The sequence below is a fragment of the Etheostoma cragini genome, chromosome 16 (genome assembly GCF_013103735.1).
Source record: "Etheostoma cragini isolate CJK2018 chromosome 16, CSU_Ecrag_1.0, whole genome shotgun sequence".
Taxonomy (NCBI): domain Eukaryota; kingdom Metazoa; phylum Chordata; class Actinopteri; order Perciformes; family Percidae; genus Etheostoma; species Etheostoma cragini.
This window is the reverse complement of record NC_048422.1, coordinates 883,179-900,317: the sequence shown is the minus strand read 5'-3', so window position 1 is coordinate 900,317 and position 17,139 is coordinate 883,179. Positions and strand designations below refer to the sequence as shown.

At 40.3% G+C, this 17,139-nt stretch overlaps 1 protein-coding gene across 4 annotated transcripts in view; it reads left to right on the top strand.

The window, feature by feature from the left end:
* Positions 1-16,202, top strand: part of tpm2 (tropomyosin 2 (beta)) — a 27,930-nt gene extending 11,728 nt beyond the window's left edge. Inside the window, exons 3-9 of one of the 4 annotated variants that reach the window (XM_034896438.1) lie at positions 2,532-2,665; positions 4,112-4,229; positions 4,555-4,625; positions 6,028-6,103; positions 9,269-9,331; positions 10,087-10,156; positions 15,811-16,202. In XM_034896438.1, coding sequence (XP_034752329.1) covers positions 2,532-2,665; positions 4,112-4,229; positions 4,555-4,625; positions 6,028-6,103; positions 9,269-9,331; positions 10,087-10,156; positions 15,811-15,893 — 615 coding nt within the window. In that variant the 3' untranslated portion in view covers positions 15,894-16,202. Of the gene's footprint in view, positions 1-2,531; positions 2,666-4,111; positions 4,230-4,554; positions 4,626-6,027; positions 6,104-7,431; positions 7,508-9,268; positions 9,332-10,086; positions 10,157-12,953; positions 13,349-15,810 lie in introns of those variants that run through there. The other 3 variants (XM_034896436.1, XM_034896437.1, XM_034896435.1) reach the window with 3 other exon arrangements.
* Positions 16,203-17,139: the final 937 nt, after the last annotated feature.

Below are 17,139 nucleotides of genomic sequence, written 5' to 3'. Positions count from 1 at the left end.
GGGGAAACGCCAAAGCAGGGGGAATGAGAGGGGGAAACGCCAAAGCAGGGGGAATGAGAGGGGGAAACGTAGCAGAAGATATTTTTTAGCAGTGGAGATGTAGCCTGAGTTTTCTCTGCTGACCATACACAGATTGTGCCTTGAAGACCAGAGGCATTAGAGGTTATTATGGATAGTTATGCTATAGTGCTGCTTTCCATGACTCATGGGTCATAGCATTTATGACCAATTATAGTGCTAAATCACAGAGTGACGCAGGGAGGAGAGAGGTTCCGATCTGTTTGTCCTGAAAGGAGTGGGACCTTCCTGTGTTACTGCGATGCTACCAAAGATGGAAAAGAATTGAAGCAAGGCATGGACTTGTTTATGCTTCCCCTGCTTCTCTCCAAACATGAGCCGCTCCCCCGCCATTCATCCAGTTCTGTACATGTACTGCACATGCAGCAAGAGGTTCTATTAGAGATATTATTTACTGTAAAAGCTTTGCCACAATTACAGCCAGCAGTATCTGTGTATGTATATAATAATAAGATATATTAAATCTCAAACGATTTAAATACATTTTTAAAATATGTACATTTGTAAAAGTCATACACCAGATATAACTAAGGGCTTTGTTAATTAGTACATTAATGATGCCATTTTCTTTTTTGCTTGAGCCAAATTAATCTCTAAATGTTCTAAAGCAGGGGTCTTCAACGTTTTTAAGCCAAGGACCCCGTAACTGAAAGAGAGATGGAGCAGGGACCCTCATTGCAAAAATGTATTAAATGAATAATAATAAAGTCGGATGTTAAACTGAGCCTACAGTAACATATACGGCGGCCTAAAGCCTCCATACATTAATCTTTTGCATGTTAAAATAAGATTTGTTGACATGATTTTATAAACGTTATAAATCATTTTAATATTAATATCTGTGGAGGCTACCAATAGGGTAGTCAGCCTATCATCAATGTAATTTTGCACCAATAGGCTGTTTTAAATTGGCTAGTGATATGTTTGGTTTTATGATAACACATTTTAATTTTCGCGGAAAATTGGCCCCATTCATACAAAAAGGGAGGCGGGACACAACCACAGACAACTGACAATCTCACCAGAACACCGAAAAGCTCCCACCAAGCCACTGCCCAGTAGAACACAGGGCTGGACACCACTCGAACTCAGCACACTGTCTCCCCCTACTGGAGGCACTGCAACACAACACGGCACTGCACTCGCCTCCTGCTGCATTCCCCACTTTTGGCTTTAGCTGGGGCGTGGCAATGATTTCAGAAATAAGGGGCGACAGATTGTTCAGGAGGAAGATTTTTATTTATTGTATTTATTTTACGACATTTTTGAAGTTTTTTTTTTATGTTATCAAAAGTTTAATACCAGCAGCTTCGTTTGGGAAAATTTTCTACCGGCCACACACATAATTTCTTTCTTTTTTTTTTGTCTTACTGCAGGAAAAAGTTTTATTTTAACATTTATTTGGGACAAGTAGCCTATGTAGCATAAACCAGTGCCACACACCACAGCATTATAGGCCTAAATAATTTGCCATGTTCTCTTTAGATGGGCCGTTTAAAATACATAAAACTCGATAGCAAATACATGAGACAAAAACAAAAAAACTCAGAACATAACAAGAAAATACAGACTAAACTATATAAGACACAAACAATACAATAACACAGAAAGTAACACATTATTCATGACTACATGACTGCTCCTCTAGAATAGTTTTGCTATCTGCAAAGTGTCTCGAGAGAACTGTTATGATTTGATAATATAAATAAAAGTGAATTGAACTGAATTAACAGCTTGTGTATTCATCATTTTTACATAGAAATGTATTCCTTAATTTTGACATTGTAACCGGAAGAATGGTCGAGTTGACGCCATCAGAGCCGACCTGTGAGTGACGCCGTTGCCACGGAAACACCGTGACACCCACCGTTAGGAGAAGAGTTGAGTGTTCACAGCATGGCGACCTTTGCCTCTATGGACGCGGTGAGAAGGAAAATCCAAACGCTGCAACAAGTGGCGTACGAAGCGGAGGAGCACGCAGAGATGCTGCAGGCGGAGGCGGACATGGAGAGGCAGGCCAGAGAGAGGGTAACGTTACCGTTAAAACGCCGCGGGAAGACCGGAAGCTGGAGTTCACGAATTCACTTAACGTTACTCTCACTTTTCAAAACAACCAACTGACGTTATAAAATGTAGAACCGCGCAAAAAAAAAGACATTGTTAGTCTCTGGACAAACTGTACTAAATGGCGATATGTCACGTTCCACCGGACGTGGCACAGCTTTACTCACGTTAAGCTAACGTGGAAGTTACCAAATATGTTACTCTTAGCCTAATACTCGATGTGGCAAAAACATAGTTAGTTGCTATATTTTTTTTTTAAGTCTGATGACAGTACAGTAATTGGACTTGGACATTCAATTTAGGTTGACTTGTGTTTGTGTGTGTGTGTGTGTGTGTGTGTGTGTGTGTGTGTGTGTGTGTGTGTGTGTGTGTGTCTGTGTCTCCTACAGGCTGAGGCCGAGGTGGCGTCTCTAAACAGGCGTATCCAGCTGGTGGAGGAGGAGTTGGACCGGGCTCAGGAGAGACTGGCGACTGCTCTGCAGAAGCTGGAGGAGGCTGAGAAAGCTGCGGACGAGAGTGAGAGGTGAACAGCTTCATGTCACTACTTACATGTGTGCCTTTGTACTCCAGTTAGTTGCAGCAGGGCTGGACTAAACTGTCAGGCGCCCCAGGATAACAAATAGCTGATTTGCCCAGAGTCTCACAAAGCAATATGACTGTCAGTTTGTGATCCGTTGATTCAATACAAACATGTGTAAGAATATCAGCGGTGGAACAAGTATTCACATAATTTATAAGTAAAAGTACTAATACACATGAAATAAATATTCTGTTACAAATTAAAGTCCGGCAGTGCAAACAATACTTAAGAAAAAAGATGTAAGTAAATGTGGTTAGTATTAAAGTAGTAAGTATTAAAGGTAAAGAACTCTCCTCCCATTGTAAGAGTGTGTTTCATGGTCTCATCATCTCAGCTGGACCTGTAGGCCGTTATATTGTTGCTAGGTTACTTTATGATAAAACATCAGATTACATAAACTACATGTGTTTAGTGTGCAAGACACTTAATGTGGCAAGTTACTAAAGTAACTCGTAACTAAAGCTGTCAGATGAATGTAGTGGAGTAACTAAAGTAACTAGTAACTAAGGTAACTAATAACTAAAGCTGTCAGATGAATGCAGTGGAGTAACTAAAGTAACTAGTAACTAAAGCTCTAACAGATGAATACAGTGGAGTAACTAAAGTTACTATTAACTAAAGTAACTAGTAACTAAAGCTGTCAGATGAATGCAGTGGAGTAACTAAAGTAACTAATGTAACTAGTAACTAAAGCTGTCAGATGAATGCAGTGGAGTAACTAAAGTAACTAGTAACTAAAGTAACTAGTAACTAAAGCTCTAACAGATGAATGCAGTGGAGTAACTAAAGTAACTATTAACTAAAGTAACTAGTAACTAAAGCTGTCAGATGAATGTAGTTGAGTAAAAAGTACAAGATTTCTCTCTGAAATGTAGCGAAGTAGAAAGTGGCATGAAATTTGTACTTGAGGAAATGTACTTAGTTACATTTCACCACTAAAGAATATGCACCATGTAAGCCTGTATTCGGTCACCTGGTCCTTTTAATACAGGAGCTACCTTTTGAGGTTTACTGTGCTCCAGTGGTGAATATTTGTAGTTGATCAAACGACCACCAAGCCCCCCGCGCACAGACAGTTGCCTGGTTAGTATTCCAGCCTTTACCCATTAAGACTAAGGCATACTGTTTAAGGTTTTTTCCGAGCAGATCATTGATAACTCCCGGTGGAATATTTCCCAAAAGAAGTGTAGGCTTTCAAACTTATGTACAGCTCTTAACACAAATTTACAAATTTGGATCCTATGGAATTTTCTATTTCCGATTGGCTGTCTGAAACTGGAAGAAGTAGCAAGAGTGGCATAAATGTATGGACCCACACCATGTTAGAATAAGAAAGATGTGAGAAAGGTATTGGGTTAACGGTGGTTGTCTGCTCCTCTTGTCGCTCAGAGGGATGAAGGTCATAGAGAACAGAGCATCCAAAGACGAGGAGAAGATGGAGATCCAGGAGATGCAGCTGAAGGAGGCCAAACACATCGCAGAGGAGGCCGACCGCAAATATGAAGAGGTGGGGCAATCACTGGTTCTGTACAGTGGAAAAGTGACTAAACCCTTGTGAGGTCTTCCGGTCGACTAGCAGCTTTTTTTTTTTTTTTTCAACGTTTTGATCGTCTGTTTCGACATTTAGGCGCTTTTCCCGATGTTTTTGTCACTTTCAGGATTTGTCACTTTCCGTGACATTTTTGTAGCTTCTCCCTATATGTCTTTCCTTTTTGTTCAATATTTTTGTCAATGTGTTTCTGCGCTTTCTTTGGCGTTTTTAGTTGTTGTCTCTTGTAAACACAGCAGGAAAAGAGAATTGTTTCAGTTGTTTGTGTTTTGGATGTCTGCAGGTTGCGCGTAAACTGGTGATCCTGGAGGGGGATCTGGAGCGCTCGGAGGAGAGGGCAGAGGTGGCCGAGGCGTAAGTCAACACCTGTACTTTGAAAACTCACACCGACACCAGAGCCCCTGTGCATTATTCACGGGATCACTACTATGGCAACCTGTGATCTTACACGTTCACTTGTGATTGACTTCCCTTAACACAACCCCCTGTTTTTATAGTGACAGTAGTGAGAATTGTTAAGTACTGCATGGACTCGTTAAGTCTTAATGATTCTCTTAACAACTGCAATTAATGATTGTTTATGATGAATCTACTAATTCTTCTTTTTTCAATAAATGGATTATTATTTTGGGCTATGTATAATGCCAATCACAACTCCCGGGAGTTTATTTTATCCGTCAAACCGTCCCAAACCCAAAGATACAAAAAAACAGCAAATCTTCACATCGGATAAACTATATAAGATTTAAGCTTCATAAATGACCTAAACGATTAGGATTCGGATATGAGCTCACAGTGTAACATACAGTATCCCTTACTAGTGCTGGGCACTATATCATTATTATATCGATATCGTGATATGAGACTAGATATCGTCTTAGTTTTTGGATATGATAAAATCTTGATATTGATTAAGTCTTTTATTTTCCTGGTTTTAAAGGCTAAACGTAGCCTGTTCTGGCTGTTCTTTCATTTGCCATAACCCAGTCATTCATTATATCCACATTATTGATGATAGTGCAGTCTTTCCCCCAGTGTACTGCAAGCATGTTGGCCCATAGGGCCTATGTTGCCCCACCAGGCCCAAACCACTGGGGAGAAAGGTTAAATGGGTTTTTAAGACAGTTTTTAAACTAGTTACAGTAAGGCAGCTTGATTGGAAACTTGGACGTAGTCAAATGTCCAGTCAGCTTTTAGCACTAACTTAATATAGAACCCTATGGAATCTGTCTCAATAGCTTTTTTAAATTCACAATTTTGCGTTTCCGTCCATTGTTCTGTTATCACAGAAACTATTGGGCTCTACATTAATGCTGCCATCAGTCTGTGACTGGCCCCAGCCGGGCCATCATTGAAGAAGAAGACACTTGCCACCGGGCCAAACACATTTTCTGGAGTAAACCCTGTTATGTATCTAAAATGTTATTGTGAAGATATTTTGTTAAAGCACCAAATGTCAATCTTACTATATTATTGCAATAAACATTAAGGTATTTGGTCAAGAATATAGTGATTTGATTTTCCCAACATCCCAGCTCTATCCATTCCACATGATAGTGCTAGACAACCAGATTGAGTCAGGCACATGTAATAACCATTTTAACCAATACTTCTGTAATCTGGGTGTGTGTTTTGATGTAAGGCATGCCTGAAAACACCACCACTGCCTGTTTGGGACTTGTTGTTGTTTGTTATTGTTTTATGGCTGCCCCGCCCACTGTCCCTCACCCCCGACCTCCTGGACTAACCCCTTCAGGCGAGTGAGGGAGCTGGAGGAGGAGCTCCGACTAATGGACCAGAATATGAAGTCCATGATGTGCGGAGAGGAAGAGGTACTTAACTGTACAAAAAAAAACAAGTCCAGCCAGGTCTAACTCTGACCTGCTGCCTTCTGCTCCTCTGACTTGCAGGACTGTCAACTCCTCTCTCTGTTTTCTGTCTGCACTCAGCCTCAAGCATGGCCTTCAAGCAGTACTTAACGGATAACTCTGGCAATATTCTATGCTGTTTTTCTCATTACAACAAACCCCATGAATAGAACACAACCAACTGTGTGTGTTTGTGTGTGTGTGTGTGTCTGGGTGTGTGACTGTGTGCGTGCGTGACTGAGATTATTGATCCAAATGTCTGACAACATGATGGAAAGAATCCCTACAGAGATATATACTGTACATACCATATGCATATAGACCCCTAATTCACCCATTTACATGTGGAAATATATTGGCTCTATACATGCAAAATGTACTGTTTATTTCCATGGAGTTTGGTGGTAGTGATTTCAGGGATGTTTCATGTTAAACTAAAAGGATCTTACTCTTTAACTTAAAAGTCTATCTCTGTAGGGATCCTTTACATAATGTTGTCAGACACTTAGAATAATAAACCGGCACAATCTCCACCAATTACAGTGTATACCTGCAGTGGTGTAGTCAAATGTATTGTAGTCGGTACACTGTACTATATAAACCAGAATTTGCCTTTGAGGAAGTGGTCTCGGTGTCCTCCCCAGGGAAGTTTTCAACAACAACAACTTTATTTCCTGTATTCAGATACACTTTTATGCACCAATTTACAGTGGAAATACCTTTATTCAGACTATCTGAAGAAGAAAAACACAGACGACAGTTCTAATGGAAAGTGAGTTGCGTGTCATTTGGGCATTTTTAAGTGGACACATGGAAATCTTGGAGCCTTCTTAGTGGGTATACTGCGTATGCATGCTATCACATAGACTACACCACTGGCTGCCTATTTGTACAGTAGTATTGAGTGAAAGACTAACATTGTTGGTTTGAGTCTGCACATGGGACTTGCTGGGAAAAATATATAGAATAACAGCAGATTTATTTTTTTAATTTGTGATTAATCTATATCTTAATTTTGTCTGTAATGTGTACATTACCTATTTAAAAACAGCCTGGCATCTGGCTTAAACCCTCTACAGCCCTCTTACTCAGAGTCAGGTGTACGCAGAGCTGTTTTCATGACAGATCTTCGTCTTCTCTCTCTGAGTAACACAGACAGAAATTATGTTCTAAAAATGTTGGGAGTGGTCCTTCAAACCAGTTTCAGGGTTTGAGCTCTTCTGCTTTCCTAGCTTTCAAATCACTACCTTTTTTTTCTCTTGCTTTTCCTCTCTCTCTTTTGCCTTGCTCAGTAAATCAGGAGACCTTGAGGAAGAGTTGAAAAATGTCACCAACAACTTGAAGTCACTGGAAGCCCAGGCTGAGAAGGTACAGTAGCCACTGAGGGACATTCAGCCACAGGACCGGGCCAGTCAGAATAAAACTTTGAACCCTACACATACCGTCCTCATCAGCCTACTATAGAGACTTTCAAAAGGGACGTTCAGGTGACAGAAACAGGCATCGGTTTCTCTTAAAAGTCCTTGAAATGAAGTTCATGTATATTTGTACGACTGACCAATGATGTTGACTTGAAAATCGGGGAATCGGTTAAAATTTAAAAAAAATAAATGTTATCCAAAGAGTTTTTGAAGACCCTAGGAATACTAGATGTTTTTTAAAGATTATTTGACATATCTTTCAAGGACTGATGCTCTGTGACCCAAATGTGCCCTAATGTATGGAAGCAAATTAGAGGCAGAAGTATTTTTTTTTATTTCACATTTATTTTTACTTTCATTACGAACAGGTTCTTATTTACAGTGGTGTACTGACAAGTGGCATAGCCACGAAGGAATAGGGATGGAGGGCTAGATAATAAATAGGGCTACAAAATATTTGTATTAGAAATAACACCTTGAGATGCAGCATCTTGTTTTTGAGGGGACCTTAAAGGCAAAAATATAAAGTATATTCACATTTAGATAAGACGACCAACAAAAAAAGGCTATCATCACCATCAGGCAATCCTACTCTAAGTCTAAGCTGAGCAAGAGTTAAATTGGTTATTCTAATATGGACATTGGTAGTTACAGTGATATAAATATAAGGTTGTAAAGATGTTATGGACAGGTACAGTAGAGTCTTGATCATGCACAACAAAATAAAATAGCAAGAATTAAATCCCCCTTCCAACACCATGGATATAGAGCCACTCGAACAGCCATGCCAAAAAACGTATTTATAAACTTCAATATCCAACGGAAAATAATCTGAGAATGAAATAGCACTGTGCCTGTAGCAGCTGATTTTGTCCCCACCAGGTGATACATCCGATACCAGGTGAACATAGGCATAGTCCAGACACCAATACCAAATTGAATTGTTTTATTTTACTATATGATTAATGTGACACTTAAATGAGAGCTCACACTAGCCAAATGCCAAGATATTTGGTGTGTTCAACAGATATTTGTTTTTTGAAAAATGGCCCATGCAGTACACCTTTGCCTGAATATACTTATAAGGTTAGATTTGTTATCCATGGAAGATGCATACCTGCATACCCTTGACTTTAGTACTTCATATTGTAATAAAATAGGACATTTTTTGATTTGTAAATAAAAAAATGAATTTGAATAAATTCAAGTTTATAGAACTAAAATAAAAATGGATTTACGTTGCTCAAATTAAGGATTTATAATTTCAAGTTGAAACAATTAAATAAAACCAAATATCAAATTCAAGTTGAACAATTCACTAAGCAGAACAAATAAATTCAGAGGCATGGTTTTCAAAGTAAATTATTATAATCTTAAGGCTTCAGTGGCTGTTGAAATTCAAATACGGATGTCTTTTATTTGCTTCCATAATATATCGGAACATAATCAGAGGCACAAACTGTGGTTAAGGTGGCGTACTGAAACATGCTGTCTTAACATTTTACTGTTTGTGTTCTTGTGTTTCACACTCAACTGGGCATATTTATCCTACTTGCCGAAATTCAAATAATATCCTTAGGTAATACAGAATAGTAGTGTATTAATCATCTATGTATAAAGTCTGTCTCCTTTTAGTAGTGGATATGACATGTGAGTTGTGAATGCATTTTTAATGCACTTTGTAAAAGTAAATGTTTTTGGATTTCAGTACTCGCAAAAGGAGGACAAATACGAAGAAGAAATCAAAGTTCTTACTGACAAACTGAAAGAGGTGAGAATTTTACAGTGTTACTGTTTCTAGTGATTTAACAGTTTTTTAATAAATTTTTTTTTACAATGTATGAAACATACAACTCGCAACAGGAACCAATTCCCACACCCCCAGCTTCTTATGTGCTTATCCATCCCATTTAGGATTGACCCATCTCCCAGAACAAACCATTTTGGACTGCAATTAGACTTAAATTAACATGTATACCAGTCCAAAATTCCTTGACCTTATCACGGGACCATAGGACATAAAGTAATTGGCCGTCCTCTGTCTTACATTTCCATGTTACTGTTTCTGTTGCTTACTCCTCCCTTTGGAGCATGTCCGACTGTATTGACACATATTGTTGTGCTGTGTTGGCGCTGTGCTATGGATACCTGTCAAATATAGGATTCAATTTAAGATTCTTACACTGCACGATCAGTCACCTGCATACGTGGTCAACCTACTGGAAGATCATTTGACAGCGCGCCCTCTACAGTCTGTTCCTCACACCCGGCTGAGGACCGTGGTGACCGAACGCGCTGCCTCCTCTTATACCATCTGCTGTCTCTGCTTTATTAAACAGGCGCCTGGTTGATCTGTCCGCACTGTATTTTAGTTTTACTTTTTTATGTATTACTTTGTGATTTCAATTGTGTACTGTGTTTTAATATGTATCATATTGTATGTTTTATGTAAAGCACTTTGTGATTTTTATCTGTGTAAAGCGCTATATAAATAAATTTGTCTTCCTTACTTTCTGTGTGTCCCAGGCTGAGACCCGTGCCGAGTTTGCAGAGAGGTCCGTGGCCAAGCTGGAGAAGACCATCGATGATTTGGAAGGTACTCAACACTCACCTGTGGTCTGCTCCTCTGACACCAGAAACATGTCTTGGAAACATGTGAAAGTGTCAAACAGCTTCACTTATTCCAGTTCTTCTGTTGGAACGGAATTGATGACAGGGTTGGGCATTGTTTTTGTTTTTTTAAATTTCAACAATTCTGATTCCAATTTTGATTCTTCCTCTCAATTCCAGTTCTTATTAAATTTGTTACTATTTAATTGAATTTGGAACCGATGATCTGATTCCAAATAATTGTAATATATAAATTATTCTATTAAAATCTTAATTTTTGAAACAATTCCAAGTTGGAACCGGTTGTCAATGCCCAGTCCTAGCTGTGTACTGCAGTTTTGACTGATGAAGCCATCGATGATTGGAAGAACAATAACACCTATCTTAATTGTTGCATGTGCCTGGTTGTACAACTTGAGAATTAACTTATCCAAAGGCAGAATGTTGATAGCGAGATGCATTATTTCTTGGCGTTTTCACCTTTGTGGACCTGTGGTCTTGATGAGCACAATGATTTTAGGATCTGTAGAAGCTTATGGTGTCTGGAATCAGTCAAATCGTGATTACGTTGAGCCGTTTATCATCTGTTGATTGTTTTAGTGTACAGACACACACACACACACACATTTCTTTCATATTTGTCAAGAACAACACCAAACAGGTGGTGTTTCAGAAGGAAACTAATCCAGACATCAGGCTTCCTGTGACATCTTGGATAGAACCCTGCACTCGGGGGCCAGTGTAACTTTATTGAATACATTTCATACACAGGGTCGATTAGAGTGCTTAACATACATTACAACTTAGACTTAGCTTTATTAATCCCGTTGGGATGACTCCCGCAAGGAAATACAGACAGGATACATAACACAAAGTGTGTAGAATGATAAAGTAGAATAAGAACTGGTAGAATAAATGAAGCAACTGATGAACAGCCAGCAAGTGGCACGTGTGAGCATTCCTAAACTCCAAAAGGACAAACCCATTCCAACACACTGTACTGGGGTCAGTGAAGTAAACACTACTTCACTGATTTACCACTCGAACAGTGTGTGTTTAGGCAGCAGGGAAACCTTCAGTAGCAAAGATACATTATCATCTTACACTGTCACGCTATGCTTTACAATTTCATATTTTACATGGTACAGACCATCTGATCAATGATTAATAGATGAAGGTTAGAGATTAAACTACCCAACAGTAAATTAAACAGGTAAAATTAACCCATGGATTTAAACTTGTTAATACCAAGTACAGTGAGTACGTTTACACTGTAATATTGCTACGTTTGCTTAGGTATATAGGCATTTACCTGTTCCACCACTGGGTACTAGTAGCAAGTTGGAAGGGTTGTTCAACAACATATTTTTCTGGGTTTAAAAAAGAGGTACCAGTAAGACTTTGTAAGTGGTGAAACAATCTGATTTTCTTAAGACATCCTAGTCAGAGATATAGAAAAGCACAAGGTATTCGCCTGTCTCGTTTCCAGGAAGTGTGGATTTCTAACATGGCTTCCCGAGGGTTACCCGAATGCTCTAATAAAGTAATTAACAATTCAACTGAAAACCCTTTTGATCTGGGAAGTGTTTGTTAGGCATGGTCTCTGGCATGTGTTTTATACAGATGTGTTGAGTGGAGCATTCAGTCATAACTGCCACTGCATGACCTCAGTCAGTGTGTGTGTGTTTGAACCCGGCCTGTAGAGTTTATGACGATATGATTCGTCTGACTGAGCTTGCAGTTGACGTTTGTTTGCTTTAGCTGTTACTTGTGCTCAGGTGAGCTGCAGTAACCAGCTGATGTGACAAGAGTAATATGTGATTTATGCTTCCCGCTCCGAAAATAATCACCATCACTCTCCGACTCGCTCTACCACACACTCCCCACACACACAATGCCGGCCCAGCTATTCTCTTAAAGAGATACGCTACAGGGATGCAGACGCTAGGGCTGCGTACCTAATTCAATACTTATTAGGCACCGATGGAACTGCCTCTAAAGTTTCCAGTATCAAAAAATGCATCGTCATTCTACACCCAATTTCAATACCTAAGGAGTCAATCTCATCAGAGTCAGTGAGCCAATAAGCAAGCAGCATTCTTCTACCAAGCCCTTATGTTTGTGATTGGCTGTGTAACGTTACACGTAGTAGAGACACGCAGGAAGAACTCTACGTTACACAGAGACAGGGCTCACGTGGTAATATGTAATGTTGTAGATTCTTTCTTTCTTTTTTTTAGAAAATTGGTATTGTTTAGGAACCAGCATCAAAGTCATGATATTTGGTACTGGTATCGCAGAAGTTTAAATGACACCAGCGCAGCAGTATAAACCTCATGCCACTTACGTAGGCTGCGTAAGCGCTGCGTGAAGAATCTGAGTCAAAAGGAAAGTTTATTGCCACGGTAGTTGAACATGGAATTTGCCGTAGTGATTGGGTGCATACATACATACAAACAAGAATAATAAACATTAATACGATAAACAATACATACCAAAACAGAGACGAATATGTACAAAATGAAAGCCCCAGCAGAAGCATAAATCCTGCTTAACACAAGCCACTCCTGGTTTAGTTTTTACTTTTCTGTTTCCTGTCCCTTCACCTCATTCAGTTTCCATTCTGTGTATTTGTCAACTTGTGTGTGGGTGTGAGTCTGTCTTTCCGTGTGTGTGTGTGTGTGTGTCTCGGTGTGTGCTTTTGTGTGTATGGGTTTGTGTGCGTGCGTGTGTGTGTGTGTGTGTGTGTGTGTGTGTGTGTGTGTCTGTCTGTCCTCCTCCAGATGAAGTGTATGCTCAGAAGCTGAAGGGCAAGGCTCTCAGCGAGGAGCTGGACCTGGCCCTCAACGACATGACTACACTGTAGCCGCTGTCACTTCCTCTTTGCTCCTCCTTCCTGTCTGAACTCTTGTCCGCCTGTTCACTGTCGTTTAGTTCCAGTCCACAGTGGTGTCTGGGGCTAGAGGATTCTAAAATTGGAATGTGCTGAATCCACCCACCCATAAGGAAGTGGTGTCTGTGTCACACAGCACCAGCCTTTGTACAGAGGTTTGAGTTCTTGCTCACCCAGTCACTGCTGTGTCTGCGGGTTCACTGAGTTAATGTCCTAAATATTCATGTAAACCTGTTTTCCCCTTCCCGCTCTGTAATAAATGTATTAAAGCTCTCTTGACTTTTCTGTCTCCTTCCAGTCTTGTCTTCTTTCTCTTTTGTTTCCTTCTTCTATTTTACATAAATAAGCAGTGTATGAATCATAAACATCTGCTTTGTGTAGACGTGTGGAGGGTTTTTATGCAGTTGAAATATACTCTGTATAACCCTTTGTAGAAAATCTTTTGTTGAATACCTCAAACAGGTTCCAAATTGAAGAACAGAATCATGTCTTAAAGGAATACGCCACCGTTTGTTTCAGACTTATCACGGTCTCCCCCAGCCGTAGATAGGGGGGCCAAGTGCATGCTCAGTGCATGCATTGTCTTAGTCCGGTGCAACACTGGCAGCGCCACCACTAGTTAGCTTAGCGTAGTTAAGGTTAAGCCCTATTTCAACAAAGATGTTCACATGCTGTAAAGTTCAGAAAACACCTTGGCTGCAGTCAAATAGTCAAATTTGCTTTTGGTTCTTAGTAGAGCCAGGAGAGCTGCAGTTCAAAAGTTCAAGAGCTATCGCCCATGCACACAGGTCACTAAGCAACAGTGGGCTCATGAACTTTTGACCTGCTGCAGCCGGTCCTGGCTCCCCTGTGGTGTCAGGTTATAGCCTGTTTTTACACAGTTGTTACTAAGGACATAATTTTGCAATATTGGATTGTATGATTGTACGATGGATTGTATGTTCAACAATCGACTAGTGTAGACATCACCGGAAAACAGGAACTACACAGAGGTATGGATCAACACAACTTTCATGCATTTCTTTCACATCTGCAGCAGTCAGATTAACTGTGTTCCCTCAGAAGGAATCACTGCAAATACATAGGAACTTTAAAAGCGTTTTAAAGTTCGTCCGTCCGTTGCTCTGGACGGAGACCAGTATGAAGTGAGCAACCTGTCTGAAAGTTGTACGTCTTCAGGTAGCTGTGCCAAGAGAAATCTCAATCATTCCCAATCAGCAGAGACTGAAAGCGAAGGTATACAGTATGTTAGGAGATAACATAGACACAGGCTAATTATTGCTAACTAACATGCTAGTTAAATCAGAAATTCCACCTAAACAGCTAATGTTAGTCCAAACTGTCTGCAAGCTTATCCTGTGCTATACGGTGATTCCTCTACTGTGGGACAGTAAGTCGTGTGGTTATGACACAATCGTTGACCTATTTCTACAAACACGGCTGCTACAGAGTCATAATGTGATGTTCAAGGTAATGGAGCCTTTAATACATTGTCGTGTTTCTTTAGATATAAACAACAGACAAATAGAGTCTTTAAACGCTTCAGATGGAAAGTTATTCACTGTCAAAGTGGCGCCAAAATGAATGGCGGTCAATGGTACGCTAACGGCGGGTGTATATGTGTGTGTGTGTTTTTTTAAAGTTCACTACAGATATGACTACATATATCTATATTTATGACCATGTGTAAAAAAAAAATTAAAAAAAATAGGAATATTGTGTGACAATTGCGCGGATCGGCTCTGAGGGCATTTAAATTATTTATCCGAATTCCCCAACCCACACCTACCCAAATAAGTTCTGTGCACCCTCTCTACAGTCTCTGTGGGCTATTGCTTTTAAATGAAGCCTTGTAGGGATGTACCAGTGTGTTCAAAGATTTACTGTCATGATGAGTAAGGTTTTTTAGTGAATGGATATGTTTCCTAGCACGCAGTAGTGTCACTGTAACTGACATTGTGGGACATTTAAACAGCAACACTAGGGCTCTATTTTGCAGCCCGATTTAAGTTCTTTTGCTAGTTTAAGGCCTACGCAGTTGTTAATATCCCGTCCTACGCCCACGTCGTTTAAATTGCAAATGCACCTGCGCCCATCTTTGTGCCCATGGGTGTGCTGCTCTTACAGGAAGGTGGGTTCAGGTGCATTCTGGGCGTATTGCTATGTTGAGGCAATTGAATGTGATTGCACCATTGACCAACAAAAACCTGGTCTAAAGTCAGTAACGCAGCATTTCATTGTTATTTTAACAGCGCATTAGTAAAATGGGCCTAGGCTTGTGCACAGCGCATGCACATTATGCTTGTTACACACACAGGGATACACACTATGCTTGTTACACACACACACACACACACACACACACACAGGAATACACACTATTTCCGCCGTCAAACTAGCAACAGTGGATTTGGACACACCCTAAACGCACCTGTGCCGTGCGCATAGATCATTAAAATAGGACCCTAACTGGTAGTTATAAAGTAGACAGAGAAAACGGTGCTGACTGCTGTCCTTGTGCATAGCAAAAGGTAAAAAATATGTATTTTTTTCCCTTTTTGCTATACATTAGCTGCATCAATAAATTATTTTTTAATATTTCTTCAACAAGAGTGCCATGTTTTAATGCTGCCCTTTTATGGTGGGACTGTGTAGCATTTCTGGCCCTCTGGGTTTTCTGTATCTCCAGTTCCAGACAGGAAATGTATTTAAATACTCACCCTTGTGACTTTGTTTTCTCCCCCCAGAGAAACTGGCCCAAGCCAAAGAGGAGAACCTGGACATGCACCAGGTGTTGGACCAAACCCTTTTGGAGCTCAACAACCTATAGAGACCACCTCAGAGCTCGGGGGAGGACAGCAGCAAAAAAACAAGTTTAATCCCCCAACCCAAGCTCCCAGCATAGACCTGTACAGATGGAGTCTGAATTTAACGTTAACAGGTGTTCACACACACATAACGGTTCAGATGTCAGACTGGGGCCCCCATGAAAGAACGTGTCTATGGCTAACTCAAAGGTATTTTGTGTGCACTACAAACTTTTCAGAATATCAGAAAACAATCTTATTTTAAATACAAGCTTCCTTGGGCCTCATTTATCAACAGTTCATAGAAAATGTTTCTGTCTTACAAATGAAATTGATGTTCTTAAGAACAAAGACATATTTATCAAACGTGCTCAAGCCAATTCTACGCACATCAGTAAGTAATCGATCTTGATCAATCTCACCTGTTCTTAACCACCATGCTCGTTCACTCTTAGACCAAATGCATTCAGAAATGCCTCCAATTAACCATATATGGTAAATACACATCATTTTGGGGGTATGCCCACGTAGAAGTAAATGTAAATGTAAATGTGCTGTATTTATAAAGCGCTTTTCCAGTCTTAACAACTGCTCAAAGCGCTTTTACATCTACAGGAAACATTCACCATTCACACACATTCATACACACAAGGTGCCACCTGCTCATCAGATACACATTCACACACATTCACACTCCGATGCGCAGCACCGGGGGCTACTCGGGGTTCAGGGTCTTGCCCAAGGACACTTCGACAATGACCGCAGGGGCGGGGATCGAACCACCAACCTTCCGATTGAAGGCAACCGCTCTACCACTGAGCCACAGCCGCCAGAAGTCACTCTGTGCCCCTGTGCCAAGCAGACCAGCGGGATCTTTGAGAGCGCATTGTTTGCCAAGTCTTCCAATAACGCAAGATCCGCCACAGCACTATGTTTCAAACACTTGTCATGGCGGCCTTTTATAGGGTTTGACACCAGTTAGGCAACTTGTCTGTTTAAAACTAGAAAAATGACAAATCAAAACAAAAAAAAACGAAACACTGAACACATGTAGATGTTGATTGCGTTGTGTGTACTGTGACACTCCTAAATGCTTTTTATATGTAGTATCGCTATTCTAACACTAGATTGTGTTTGGAAGCAGGGCCAGAGCTGTGCTTATATTCCCATACATTCCTAAGTGCGCGTTGGTAAATTCCACACTTTGTGTGGCAATGTTACGCATTACATACACGCACACACCTGTGCGTACGTGCGGTTGGTAGATGA